This window comes from Emys orbicularis, chromosome 9 (genome assembly GCF_028017835.1).
Source record: "Emys orbicularis isolate rEmyOrb1 chromosome 9, rEmyOrb1.hap1, whole genome shotgun sequence".
In the NCBI taxonomy this organism is placed as follows: domain Eukaryota; kingdom Metazoa; phylum Chordata; order Testudines; family Emydidae; genus Emys; species Emys orbicularis.
In genome coordinates, this window is record NC_088691.1 from 5,066,472 (window position 1) to 5,081,861 (window position 15,390).

A 15,390-nucleotide genomic window follows, 5' to 3' on the forward strand; every position below is an offset into this window, starting at 1 on the left:
ATGTACATACCTGCTACATCACACTACCTCAAAACATATGTAGCTGAACAAGGCCCAAAGCCCAGCCCAGAGACTATGGTTTCTCTAATTAAATATACTCTTCTTCTGTTTAACTGCGTTTGTTATTAACAGGCTCAAAATACGGTCATTCTATTTAGACTAACTTTCAAAATGCAGTAAGAATCTGGGGTGAACATTTCAACCCTCACTGGTGTCTATGGAAGGAGGTGTGAAAGCACCCAAGCCTGAAGTCCTCCTATTACCCACAGAAGCAATATAGCACTGCCACGGTGTACCTAGCTACTGTATCTGAACTCCAATCTGGAAGGACCATAGCAGGAGCAAGCCCTTCGCTCCATTTCCATGGCCCAGTCACAGTCTTTGGCCTTTCACCTAAGTGGTAACAAGGGTGCACACTGCAACGGCATATATGGGACAAGTACATGAAACACACACACACAAACACGGACATCTATCCTCTGGGAACTGGACAGAGCAGGCAGCTGTCAGGAGTTTGGAAACGTTAAATGCTCTAAATTATGTCATGTCTGAAGAGATGACTCGGGTAGTGTAACCATCCCATTTCCACTACACAGCTTCTCCATTTAGATAGAACACCTGTCCACATGAGTCCTTGTCATGTGGGTGGAGATCTCTGGTTAGGAGCACGTTTTTGAACTGGTGTGTTGGAGATCCTAACTTCCAATGTAAAAAAAAAAAAAAAAAAAAGTTCAGTCCTATACCAGCTAGTTTCACTCAAGTCTCTGACCCACCACCCTAATGATCAGTCACGGACATGGATAACTACAAATGATTTGTGATGAGAACAACTTTTGGAGGATTCCCACTATTAGACTGGTAATTCTTCTCTCCCTCACACTTCACACTCAGGCCTGTCAGCTTGAGGTCTTTAGACTCTTGTTTGGTTTTTGTAAACCTGCTTGTGCAATTAAGATTTTGTTTCAATAACCTCAGAAGTTTTGCTCGGGATGAAACACTGGTTTTGATATACTGTTCTCTGCATTACAGATCTCTAACCAACAGCTTTTAAAAATTAATGCATTCTGTACTGAGTTTACCAGGAAGAAATCACAGTTCCTTTCCAGCAAAGCACAATACAGTTAACACGTCCTCCCTACTGCTTATTGTCTAGTGTTTAGAGGGGAGGACTGGGAGTCAGGACTCTTGGGTTCTTTTCCCACCTCTGTCACTAATTCACAGTGTGACCACAGGCAACTCAACTTCTGTCCACTCATCTGTAAAATCAGTACAACGTCTACCTCACAGGTGTACGAGGCTATTCTTAAATGAAATGCATCAAGTGCACAATATTAATTAAATAATCATTTGCTCTAGAAGCAAACATGTTATTCATTTTATCCCCATATTAATGGAACATCTTTCATTCAGCACTAGTACCAACAGTATGCCTATTGTCATGTCTAGTCAAGCTCACACAGCTTCAAGCTCAGTCAACTTGTGGAACTCCTTGCCTAAGGAGGTTGTGAAGGCTAGGACTATAACAGCGTTTAAAAGAGAACTAGATAAATTCATGGAGGTTAAGTCCGTTAATGGCTATTAGCCAGGATGGGTAAGGAATGGTGTCCCTAGCCTCTGTTTGTCAGAGGGTGGAGATGGATGGCAGGAGAGAGATCACTTGATCATTACCTGTTAGATTCACTCCCTCTGGGGCACCTGGCATTGGCCACTCTTGGTAGACAGGATACTGGGCTAGATGGACCTTTGGACTGATCCAATATGGTCATTCTTATGTTCTCACAGAACATGAAGAATTAATATTATTATTTTACAGTAAAAAACAGGTGTCAAGTGGAAGATTGTTCTGCCACAAGTGCCGAGTACCTAAAAGCCCTACAGACTTAGAAGAGGTAATTTTAAGACTCAGAACAGCTCAGCCCCAGCAAAGTGCAAGAATATACTTAAGTGGAAGGACTTAAGTCAGAGAGGTCTAGCTCATGAAGGGTTTTAATAGTAACCAGCAACATTTCAAAAATTATCTTTTTTTTTTTTTTTTTAAAAACCCACAGTAACCATTTAAGAGATTTAAGAACAAAAACAAAAAACAAAAACAAAAAAATAGAAAAGTTTTAGTCCTAGGGAGAGGTACAGAGGCTTCATAGTGATTGAGCTGTACTTTTGGAAGAGCACTCAGCGGGTGTGTTAACTAGCTGTAGTAGTTAAGTCCCTTCAAAAGTCATCGACTAGTTACTCCTCTGACAAAAGGAAAACAACAAGCACAACAGTAAGAGCCTGTTGCTAGTTTAGAGAATATGAGAGATTCTCAAAAAAAAAAAAAAAAAAAAAAAGGCACAAATATACAGTAAATATTTAACAAAGCTACCTTAATTTAGTGGGAGCAGGAGGTAGAAGGGAAATCAGCATACATTACCTGATGCAGTCTCGATAGGTTTGGTCAAGGAATTCACCGTGCCATCGTCCTCAAATGCCAATTTTGGACTAGAGGGAAGGGTAGCAGCATCATTCAAGTTTTCATTACAGTTATCAGCAGTGATGCTGTCTGAACTCAGTTTGGTTGACTTGGAATGTACTCCAAGATCAATAATTTCTTCAAAAGTCCATGCATTAGATTTTCCATTGAGATTCTGTATAAGTCCAATCGTACAATCAGCTTCATTAACGTGCAATATTTCTGAATTCTGGATAACCATTTCTTTTGCTGAAGGACTGGAGAAAGAACAAACACATTTGTTAAGAGTGCTGGACACCTGACCCTTATTTACCAATAGAAAAGGTCGTCAGCCAACTAGAAATCCCCATATTCTCCCCAACGAATATTTTTGGGGATAAGCTGCCCTACCTGCCATGCGGTTGTTATAGAAGTCAGATCAGAAGGAACAACTGCATCAACATCCATTCAGTCACATCTGCACCAATAACCATCAGATAAGAGCACAACTCCACAGAATTGGTATAAAAAAGTCACAGGATCCATGTCCCTGCTTTAATAGTCTGTGTTTCTGCTTTGTTTTCAGATTATTTTTGATAAACACATGCATTTACTGAGTCACAGACTACTCTGTAAAAGTGTTATATTCAAACCATCAGTTTCAATTCATTTTTGAAGAAGTCATGAAACATTAACACTTCATATTCAGTCACTAGACACATGTGGCAAGAACAGAAACTTAATTTAAAATATCAAAGAATTTTCACAGTGCAAATTCTAAAGCATCATTAGGATTTGGACAAGCAAACAGAATTGCCCATGAATCTAGAGATTTTTCCTAGGACTGGATGGAAATTCTCTCTCTAAAAAAAAAAAAGATGAAAATGAGAAATGTATTGTTAAAAACCTCACTTGGTGGGAATTTTAGTATTAGTTTTTAATATTGTTTTAGCTGAATTGAAGGTGTCTTAGGCTACGTCTACACTATGAGAGGGATCAATTTCAGATATGCAAATTCAGCTACGGGAATAGCGTAGCTGAATTCGACGTATCCGATCCGACTTACCCCGCTGTGAGGACTGCGGCAAATCGACTGCTGCGGCTTCCCCATCGACGGCGCTTACTCCTACCTGGGCTGGTGGAGTATGCGCGTCGATTCGGGGATCGATTATCGCGGCCCGACGAGACACGATAAATCGATCCCCGAGAGATCGATTTCTACCCGCCGATCCGGGCGGGTAGTGAAGACAAGCCCTTAGAGAATCCTGTAGATACTCTCTCTTCTCTCTATTCTCTTGTTTGGGGATTTAGTATCAAACTGTCATCCAACCTCAGGGAAAACCGTTTAGATTGTTGCCTTTGTTTACCAGTAAGTTCGGTATGTTTCTGTTTGTTTGGCAACATCTCAGCCCACTTACCACCACCACTGTTATTGACATGGCACTATCAAAACCAAGAGCTTATGCATTAAAGAGCAAACTGACAGTTTGATCATGTAATGCACTTGAGGCAGTGGGCACTGCTTCATAATGGAAAGTTTTAAACTGATATTTTTCTTTATCAAGATAAGTTCTGAAGCAAACTAACAAAATCTCTGGATTTAGTTTCTGTACATTAAATTAATTGATCGGCTGTGGGCCTGTTCAATTTCACACCAGATTTACACTGAGTATATCTCCACTGACTTCATTAGTGTTACTCCAGACTCACGTTAGATTGAGAAGAATCACAATCAGCTCCAAAATACAACAAATGTATAATTATACAAGAAGGAATAATTTATGTTTTATTTTATAATTTAATGTTACATTGTTTTATATATTTAAAGTGGCATATATCATTTTTTAAATACTAACTTGTAGTTGTCAGGAAACACCTGATTTACTCTAGGCAAAACTTCAACAAAACTGGACAGCCTCAAATTAAATTTTTGGCAACCTATGATCAGTACTAAACACAAACTATATGAAGTGTATTTAAGGATTTATTGTAAAGGTTGCATCTGATTGTAATTTATGCATTAGGACACCATCACACAGGCTCACCTGTAATCCTTTAGCTGCATAACATGCAAAGACCCCTCATTCTTCTTCTTCTGATAAATGTCTTGCTCATCTCCATTCATAAGTACTTCATCCGCCTCCATTTTTGACATATCTTGCATTGAAGATTCTATAGAAGTCAAACCACATGCAAACTCAGAACTATATTGTGTCTGCACCTTGATTTCTTGAGACAGATCAACACCATTTATCTTTTCTGAAAGAAAGAGAGCTGCAATATATTAGAGTTGCTATTCCAAATTAACAACACACAAATAAATGCCTAACTGGTCTCTCTCCTAGCTGGAATGTTCTGAACATACAATCTCATAAAATGAACATCTCTAATGGGAAATTGGCTATAATGATATAGAATAATACATGTATTTTTAAAGTGCCAAAACAAATCTGAAACATTTTTATTGTATAGTCATTCTCAAATCATACATTTTTAGTTAACAATTTTGCCTGTCTTCCACACAATGGAATAAATAATCTATTCTCATTTTTATGCACACCGCTTCCATGGCAATTGTGGAAGTGGTGTACTCAAATCATCATACATCAGCATGAAAATTAACTTACAGTAAATATTGCCAACTGCTGAAAATGGAGTAGGGCCTTTCAGAGGATGAGTGAAGAAACAAAATCCTTCGTTTATTAGGGAGTTCAGATCCCATTGAGACAATGACTACCCCGCTTTAGAGTATAAGCGATTTTAACCATTTTGGACCTCATTTACCAAACATTGTTTACCTGGTTGATATGTTTTTTCAAGGCCCAACTCTTCCTCCTCTTCAGCATCCTCTTCCTCGTCAGCCTCATTAGCAGACTTCTCTTCATTCTGTAACAGAAACCTGTATTACTGCTAACTTAAACTGTTGTAAGTAACACCACCACCACCACACAATATTTATCGTGAACTGCCCACATATCACACAGGCCATGATTCAATACATTTTAAAAGATGTACATCCAGCTTACATGCTGTAGAGACCCTCAGGAGTATCTAAGAATTGCCATGAGTATACTGAGAGTTACTATCTGTCATTGCACAGGATCCTTGTCCTATGACTGGAAGCCATTTCATTTCAGTTGAACAGAACATAAAGATGTATGTTATTCTTCTGAAAGTGAAGCATTTAATGGAAAGGTTCTGAAAGTGAAACATGACAACTCCTTGAATCTATATAATGTCACATATAAACAAGTACCTTGGCTTCATTCTGTTCTGACTTCCGAGTTCTTTTCATTATTTCTTCAATTCTCTGTTAAAGCAAAAAAAAAGTGAATTTGTCACAACATGGAAAAGGCTGAACTTTGATCATTTGGCTTCTTTTATTAACTTTTGTATTTAAAGGATTTAAAAATTTCCTTACTCTAATTACCATTTTAAATTGTCATTTTTTAGAATAGAAACCAAAATATACATTTAAAAACACAATTTGATTTATTCAAATACATGTGACTGTTCCCAGTTCAGATCGTTTGTTTAACTTTATTCACCAGATTGCTTTAACATTAGAGTCTCAACACACTTAAGGCTCGCTTAAAGGCTTGAAAGCAAGAACTATGCACCTTTTTCCTTTCAAGTCTCTCCTGCATATTTTGCTGCATAATCCTCTCTCGCTCCTGCCGTTGTCTTTCAGCTTCTTCTTGGGCTTTTGCTTCAGCTTCCTCTCTCTAAAATTAAGGCAGAGAATATGGGATCCAATACATAAATCAATTGTAAGGTGTCAAGAGAGCTATTTTATCATTAGTTATTTTGTAGATGAAATGATTCATACCACCACTTAAGCATCTGGTGTGCAGTACATGTAAATACATACTATCCTAATCCTGAAAATCTGAATTACAGATTTGCCACCTGATTCTGAAATTCACAGAAAAAATATTTAGTTAAATGATTATCCAAGTTCTTTAGATGGCCCCAGAGCTATTTGAATAGTTAGTTTAACCTGTACTTCAGAATGAAGGTCCATTTAAGGAAGATACTTTAGAAACCATGAAGAAAGCAGTTAAATTGCAAATATAGCAAAATTAATTAAAAACCTTTGCAGTCAGATATTTGTATTTAAGATAGTTGTCACTGAATATCTTAGTGCTCCTATTATAACGGAATCTGTTTTTCACTATGATTGCAAGCCTTGATGGGGAGATAAGAGGATTCTTAACACTAGCTTATTTTTATAACAATTGTTCAGAACAGTAAAGTATGATAGAGCCTGAGAATGAAAATATATACCATAGATACAAATGGCTGTTAGAAATTCATCATACATTGAACAAGGTCCATATAGCCTGAAAAATGTAATTTCTTTCATTCATTAGGAAGGATACCTTTTCCAGGTTATATAGACATTCATTATCCATGAAAGGCTATATTTAGGGGTTAGTAGTATTTTCATTCGTAGTATTTGGGGGCCATGGAGGAGCATTCATGTCACACTGCGCGCTAGCACCTGGCCCGGGCAAGCTAATGATCCAACCAGTGGACCAAATTCGGTGATGAATCCTGGTCACGTGCCACCTGAGGCACGTTGCACATACGCTAAGAAGTACCCCTCTACCTCGATAGAACGCTGTCCTCGGGAGCCAAAAAATCTTACCGCGTTATAGGTGAAACCGCGTTATATCGAACTTGTTTTGATCCGCCAGAGCGCGCAGCCCCGTCCCCCCGGAGCACTGCTTCACCGCGTTATATCCGAATTCGTGTTATATTGGGGTAGCCGTGTATTTTAAAATCTGCTGTATCAGTTTCTTAGCTAGTAACATTACCTTTTATAGAGAAGTTAGATCGCACAAGGTGCCCCAGACTCCTCTCTGATCTTTTCAAACAGGAAGCTCTGTAAGTGGCCCCAATAAGATTATGAAGAAGCTCTATTATACTTTGGCTTTTACAGAGTTCCTTGCATCTTACCTACCAAGCAGCTTTCAGCCACCAGTGTACTGAACATGACTAAAATGGTTATGAAATATTTGCTTCTTTCCCAGACCCAAGCGCCACACAATTTAGGAAGATTTCAATAGTTTTATCTATGGTATCCTATGTCCCTTTATGACTGGGCATTTTCCAACATGAACTGATTCAGGATCTAAAAAGAATTACTTAACAGCTTTTTCAAGGAACAGAGTCATGTTCTACATCTAGCAAGTAAACCTGTTAAACCTACTAGTTTTTCCTGCTCCTCCTGTTCTTTGAGAACTCTCTCTTCAGCTTGTCTTTGCTGTTCTTCATCATCAAGTCTTTTTTCTTCCTCCAGTCTTTGGAGCTCCTCCTCTCTTTGTGCTTTATCTTCAATCATTTTCTTTACCATTTCTTCTTCTCTGCTCCTAGTATTTCCAAGAAATGGATTACAGACTGGATATTATTTATTTAAAGTGTGAGAGTTTAAAGCTTGTGAAAGATGCCAAAGGGTAGGTCTACACTGCAGCTGGGAGCATGCTGTACATAGCAGCGTGGACGTTGCCACAGGGCTAGTAACACGAGCTTGGACCCAGGGGATCAGGCGGGCTTGCTCTTGGGCAGCTAGCAGAGCCACAACATCCACACTGCTATTTTTAGCACACTACTTTGAGTGGAGCTAGAGCAGGTCTGTCTACCTGGGTTGGGAGGCACGCTCCCAGCTGCAGTGTACACATACCCAAACTCACAGTCAGCTATAGTAGATTCCACTTGTTACCAGCAAAAAAGTTGCCATTAATTGGCAGTTACCAATAAGTTGAAGGCAGGTTTGTGGCGCTGCAGCTAGGGAAGGAAATACTGGGGCGTGTCTTGCCAACCTGGTTGTGAGCAGAGCAGCAGCCAGGACGGGGTTGCAGCCCAAAAGCCAGGACTTTACTTGGGGAGGGGAAGCTGTGGGCAGGGCAGCAGCAGGAAGAGGTACATGCAGCTCCATAGACCCCCCAGCACTCCTGCTCCCCATGGAAAGCCCTGGCATCCAGGCTGCAGCCACCCCCATTGCCCTGCCACAGCCCCCCTCCCAGCAAACAGAACTGGGACTCCAGCAGAGGTTACCCTGTTGGGTGGAGATGCAGAGGCCCCTGCCTCTTATCTTCTGTGTGGTCCAGGGTTGCACATAGGTTTGTGGGGCTGTAGCCCAGGAAGGAAGTGCTGGGATGGGCTGAGGTCCAGCTGCAGGCAGGTTTTCAGGGCTGCAGGCAGGGAAGGCATGTCCCAGTGCTTCCTTGCTGGCAGCCAGGGCCTTTCTTCCAAAAAAGTTTTCAATAAGTGGCATGCTGTTGCCAATATCTGAATCTCATTAACATTAAAAGTCAACAGGACAGGATTGGTTCCCAGCAAAATGTTGCTATTAAGCAGAAGTTGTTAATATCAGGGTTGTTATTAAGCGGCATCCACTGTGTCTAGCCATAGAAGAGATAAAACATAAAGCAGCAAACAGTAAAAGTTTACAAATAGCGCCATCCCACCAGTGTCTCTTTCAACTGTGAGCTGGAGGAACAGAAAGGATCCGTGTACAGAAAGGTAATTCATCCTTCCTGGACAGTTAATTCTTTGGACACTACCGATAACAGATAATAGTCCTGCCTCAGTACAGAGAGCTGGACCACATGACCTATTGAGGTCCCTTCCAGTCCTACATTTCTAGGATACTGTCAAGAAGGGTGCCAGTTGTTCTGGTGATATGGACACTTGTCCACGGAGAACTAGACTAATAAGAGAAATGCATTGCATGTAGGCTGCCAACTATCATGTGGCATCTCAGTCATCATCAACCCGGGACGAATATAAACTGGGAACCTAGAAGGCAACATGTCTCCCAAGTTTGCCAAAGAAGAGTTTAAGAGGAATACAGTAGAACCTAAGAGTTACGAACTGACCGGTCAACCACACACCTCATTTGGAACTGGAAGAACACAATCAAGTAGCAGAGACCAAAAAAAGGCAAATACTGTACAGCACAGTACTGTGTTAAAGGTAAACTTCAAAAAAATAAAGGGAAGTTTAAAAAAGATTTGACAAGTTAGGGAAACCGTTTGTGTGCTTGTTTCATTTAAAATAAGATTGTTAAAAGCAGCATTTTTCTTCTGCATAGTCAAGTTTCAAAGCTGTATTAAGTCATCGTTCAGCTGTAAACTTTTGAAAGAACCACCATAACGTTTTGTTCAGAGTTATGAACAACCTCCATTCCCGAGGTGTTCATAATGGAGGTTCTACTGTAGTTTGAAGAGGATTTTAATATCCTATAAAGAAAATTAAATGTAACTGGAGTAAGAAGCATATCTTATATTTTTAGTAGTAGAATCACTGGAGACTTGAAAGGAAGAGAAGCAGTCTGCCTAGAAAGTGACATCCCATTTCACACAGACTTCTGACATTCACAAGGATATTTATTTCCAGCAAACTCTGCCATGTGTACCTGCCTCTCTGCAGATTCTCGCATGTGTAGCTAAAATATATGCCAGCCAGGTTTACATGCCAATCAGATTTGCATCACAGAAAATATTGTTTTCTGGTATTTACAAGTTACCTTTCCTTCTCTTCTCTCTGAATTCTTTCCTGGTCTTCACGCTCTCTTTGCTCCCGGGCAAGACGTCGTTTCTCTGCTAAGATTTTAGCGGCTTCTTCGGCTGTTGTGGTTCCCGGAATATTTTTGCTACTGGATTCTGTAATTTGAAAGAAGGTGCTGTTATATAGAACCATCCACTTCAAAACATGCCTTCACCACTGTGATATGAGAGGCGAGTAACACTGCTTTTGTCCAACTGCCCTACCATCGCTAACATGAGTATTCAACCAGTCATTCAAAGCACTCTGTATTCAACACATAGAGAGACTGGAAGAAAATCCTAAACAGTTGAAAGAAAGCAACAATAGGAGCCCAGTACCTTATTTACACTGCAGACATACTACACTAACTCATTCCAACAAGACACCTTTGGCTGTTTTCAGATAATGTAACTACTGAAAATACATTGTGATATTCCAATAATTTGAAGACCACTCAGTTTAAATGCAAACAAGAACAAACTTTATTCCAGGGGTCTGACTGGCATCCCCTCTAGGTTTCTCTTCCTCATGACCCCCACTCCGGTGTCTTCTCTTCCTCCTCCTGGTTCCACTTCCTGGTTTCTTAAAGGAACCACACCTCATAAGCAACCATTCCCAAATACTACATGCATCTCTGCTACAAATAATGCTGTAATAATCATAACGATTAAAAGAATATTTCCAAAAGCTAAAATAATTGCGTAACCTTCAAAGACTATTCTATTAGCGCTTTTTAAAAAATCTGGAGAAATATTATTGTATGAGCAATAAGCTTGTTAGTCTTCCTTATAATAAACAGGACAAACATATTCTGGACCAAAAGAGGAAGTATCGATTTTTAAAATCCATTTTCCAAAATTAGCAATATTTTTAGAATATTACAACCATGCCTTTGTTTTATCAGTAAAATTCAACTAGAGCACCACACACTCCATTGCTACATTCTCATTTTACATGGAGATCAAAACATCTCTTACCGCCCTTTTTTATATAATATCCCAAGATATAATATATTACAAGGCCTAAGGGCACAGCCAAACTCTCTTTTATATATACACACACACAACCCACACCCATTGCCCTGGTGTCTGAGTACAAGAAACATGTTCATAAAAATATTCTGAAAAGCCACTTGACTAATTTATACTGTTAACAACCCTCTTGTTTTTAGGAAGTATCCCCATGTTTTTAGGAAGAATCCCCATCTTCTTGAAGTTTAACTGGTTTTAATGTAACTGATGTCTGATCTTTAGAACATTCAGGACCTGATTTTCAGTTGCTGTAAATCAGCATATTTCCGCTGAAGGCAATATGCCTATTAATACTAGCTGAGATTCTTCCCTTAATTTATTTTAACATCCTTACAGATGGGCAGATAACTGCAGGTGTAACACTGATAAATCCTTCAAGTCCAAATGATTAATATTTGGAAAAGGCTTCAAATGTAACAAAAAATACTTATTTCAATGAGCAGCAAAATCAATGTACTGACAAAAGTATTTCTCTTCTAGCCTGAAAAAACACATTACTTCAATATAATGTGCCAATTTCTGTGAAATTCAGACACTATTTAGAAGTTTAAGACAGTACAGTGGGAAAGATTTTCCAAGCGTTGGGTATGGACTGTGAATGTGAAGTCATTGTCCACAAACTGTAGAGTGAAAGCATCAACAGCACTTATACAGCTGTAGAGTCAAGACAAAGTTTGTGCACACAAACTGTGCTTGCAAAACAGAGGGGGTGCAAGTGTGTACACAGGATTCCAATTTCCTAGCTGGCATTGCTGGAGTTTTTTTCTATGTATTTAAGATTTATACAATCTCCAGGGCCTCTCCAGGGCTTTTACCACCTTTGATTTAAGAAATGCAATCATACCATACAAGCAAGAATAAAACTGTATCATCGCCAAACCTAGAAACAAGCCAGTCCAAGGAATATCAAAATACCCAACCTCCCCAAGCAACACCAAACCACACAGACCATCCCTCTGCACATACCTACCTCCCAAATTGCACAGGAGGGCAGTCAGGACAGGTGCAAAGACTGGTTCTGGTACCAATCATCTACCTCCTCAAATAAAAGCTTTGTGTGCATAGCAGAAAGATTGACTCAATTAAAAACAATACTAAGGGAAAGTCTTTTCCTTCAAACATTCTTAAGCTATTTGTTGTATGAAAAATTGGGAAAGACAAAACTTAAATTGATAATACACAGAGCACAGCATGTATGTGCAAAGAGTTAGCTTTCTAAACCTCACAGAGAAGCTATTGCTTGCATCAGGCATTGACATTTTTGAAATGGACCTGGGGAGGCAAACCTACAGAGGTAGGGGGTTGTTCACTTCTGGTCATGAAGTCTGGCTACTGCTGTGGGCTAATGTATAGGACACTGGACTGGGAGTCAAGACACCTGGGTGTTAATTGCAGCTCTATCACTAGCATGCTGTCTGACATCAGGCAAGTCATTTCAACTCTGTGCCTGTTCCCCTGCCACCCTTGGTCTGCCTCATCTGTAGAAATCATAAGCTGTCTGGGGAAGGTACTGTCTCTTACTACAAGTCTGTACAGCACCTAGCACAACGGGCCCTGATCTAGGCACTACTATAATATAAACAATAGCAGCAGCTGCTGCTAAGCCAACAGGATTCTTACATCTGCTCTGTTTATACACAAAGCCAAGTCAATAAAACAATGATGCCATCAATAATCAATCATTAAACTTGGGCAAACTTATCACAAAACTGAGCCGGACTATATATTCCCATGAAGAATGCAGGCCCTCAGTGTATAATCTCTACTTGAGGCAATACCATTTTAGCTACACGTCACCACATAAAATGCTGTCTGAGTACGCAATATAAAAAAAGATAAAGGAAACCAGTCACAGTAATGTTTGGAATAGCAGATTATTGGGATAGATCAGGATGGGGAAGGAAAGAGGAAGAAGATGGGAAGCCTGCAGGGTGGAAGAGGCAATTTGTGAAAGATGTATATTTTCTCTCTTGAAGGTGGATCATAGTTTTCCATAAGGATTTCAGCACAGACTAACTCTGTGCACTCAAGATTACGAGCACAAATTTCAGGGCATGCAAGTAGTGAGTGTACAAACTTTGGAATACCCAAAGTCTCAGATATGCATGTACCAACATCATTTGCTGCACAAGTAAAGTATGCAGACACGTGGGTACCTGAATTGTATGTGGTCAGTTTTGGGGCACAAATTTAAGTCTTTCATGATCTTTGTCTTGCTCAATTCCTCCCTCTGTGCTACTTGGAGTTTCTTGCGTCTGTAGAGCAAAAGAGGTCATCTTCCAACTCAGAAAAGTGCTTCTTTAGAGGGCCTGTATAATCCTCCTCTGTCTTTGTATCAGTGGGGATGGAAGATGATGCACTTTTTATGTTCCTATGTCACATATTCCATCTACTCAGAGCCAGAATTTCAGACAGATTTAGTCGTTAGAGAATGGGCCTCCCAACATGAACACATGCATTAGCAATGTTCTCCCATTGTAGCTTTGTGTGCTGTTCAGTTTTCCTACAGTGATATTCCTGACGATCTTTCATTTCTCAGGATCGTCTCATTCCTTTGCTGTACTTTTTAAAACAAGCTGCTCATGATTTAAAATTAACCCAACAGGACTGCTGTTCAGTTGTTGGTGTTTGGTGTCACTCGCTGTCAGCTTGTGGATTATAAGAAGCACTCCTTGAAAGGAAGCAGAAATTGTGACACTTCTAGCCCCATTTTGTGTGTAGGATTTCTTCAATCAACTCCTTCTCTGAGGATTCACTGTCAGCACTACTTGACCTGTGTGGGTTAAGGGGTGGAAGGAGTGTGTTAAGTAGGCCCGTGGAACTGTTGTCTTGTGAAGAGTTGGTGGTGGTTTACCCTCCTCCCTAGGTCTAGTGAAGCTACAGTTTCCTGTATGATGGATTGAAGAATGTTCCACATTACAGCTATCTAAGGAGGAGCCTGCCATCGCCTCACTGGAATGTGGTTTTTTACCTAGCCACTAAGATAATGTGTACCGGTGTTGAAACAGTGTGATGTGTGGCATTAGACCAGCGGTTGGCAACCTTTCGGAAGTGGTGTGCCGAGTCTTCATTTCTTCACTCTAATTTAAAGGTTTCGCGTGCCAGTCATACATTTTAACCTTTTTAGAAGGTCTTTCTATAAGTCTATAATATATAACTAAACTATTGTTGTATGTGAAGTAAATAAAGTTTTTAAAATGTTTAAGAAGCTTCATTTAAAATTAAATTAAAATGCAGAGCCCCCCGGACCGGTGGCCAGGACCCGGGCAGTGTGAGTGCCACTGAAAATCAGCTCACGTGCCGTCTTCGGCATGCATGCCATAGGTTGCCTACCCCTGCATTAGACAGAAGGTCATCACCCATACCTCAATGTGGGCTATTTGTTTTATCCTTATGCCCTCCGACTCCTCAACAACCCAGACATATAATTATTACATTCCAGTTTATTACCCATCATAGCACACAAGGTGACAACTCTCATGAATGAGCATTTCTTATGTTTTTAAGTTGAAACAAGCCTTTTAACTCATGAAGAGGAGAAGCTGTGTAAGACTGCTCCAAGTCACTGAAAAATAAGATGTGTTTTACTGCATAATAGCATATTTTAACTACTTACCAATGTAGACACAAAAGGAAACAAACAAGACAAGGCGTGTTGGACAGGCAATCAAATCCACCATAGGGGGAAAAGTGACATGAAGATCCAAGTGTGACGAACTGGGAGATACCTGCATTATTGTTATGACTATTATGTGTTTCCCTGTTCAGTTTTGGATGGCTGTCTTCTTTAACTCCAAAGCTTAAATCCAACTGGAACTGGGGGTTGGCTGAGGCAGGAAACAAAACAAGGACTAAGAACTAAGACAGCCCCGTAGGTACACACTTTCAGGCCAAGTTAAGTGTTCAATGGGGGCTTTTACTGGGAGATGCCACTTCCAGATGCCAGCAAAGTTAACAGGACTTGTTTTGCCAAGGCGATCATAAAGATCGAAAGTTTAAAAAGGCTCCACTGGCAGAAAGGGAAAAAGAAATTGATCAGCAGGCCACAGGGCTGACACAGACTGGGAGAGAGATAGGAGCTGCGGGGTAGGCAGTCTCACCTTAAGCAGGGCCTAAGCATCTGAGCCAGGAGCAGCTAAAAGGCTAGATATGGTCCATTTGGTGAGGTCTCCTTTTCTGTTATTTTTATTGCATGTCTCTGAATTCTCTGTTGCACAGTTATGTTAAACAATACTGTTTGAGAAGCTTGTGCGGTCCCTGTGTAACGGCGTCACAGCTGCTGGAGAGAAGTCAATACCAGGATCTAAACCTCAGTTGGACCTGCTGAAGTAGTCACAATTGGTAACTAGGGGGCTTTAACCCAGGTCCTAGTCTAAA

The 15,390-nt window shown here is 40.2% G+C and overlaps 1 protein-coding gene across 1 annotated transcript in view; it reads right to left on the minus strand.

The window, feature by feature from the left end:
* Positions 1–637: 637 nt before the first annotated feature.
* The window catches only part of MAP7D3 (MAP7 domain containing 3), a 58,800-nt gene continuing 44,047 nt past the window's right edge, over positions 638–15,390 (minus strand). Inside the window, exons 14-22 of the mRNA XM_065410848.1 lie at positions 9,963–10,098; positions 7,644–7,803; positions 6,049–6,153; positions 5,685–5,738; positions 5,227–5,314; positions 4,474–4,687; positions 2,411–2,706; positions 1,669–1,762; positions 638–695 (exon numbers count right to left, since the gene is read on the minus strand). Coding sequence (XP_065266920.1) covers positions 638–695; positions 1,669–1,762; positions 2,411–2,706; positions 4,474–4,687; positions 5,227–5,314; positions 5,685–5,738; positions 6,049–6,153; positions 7,644–7,803; positions 9,963–10,098 — 1,205 coding nt within the window. The remainder of the gene's footprint in view (positions 696–1,668; positions 1,763–2,410; positions 2,707–4,473; positions 4,688–5,226; positions 5,315–5,684; positions 5,739–6,048; positions 6,154–7,643; positions 7,804–9,962; positions 10,099–15,390) is intronic.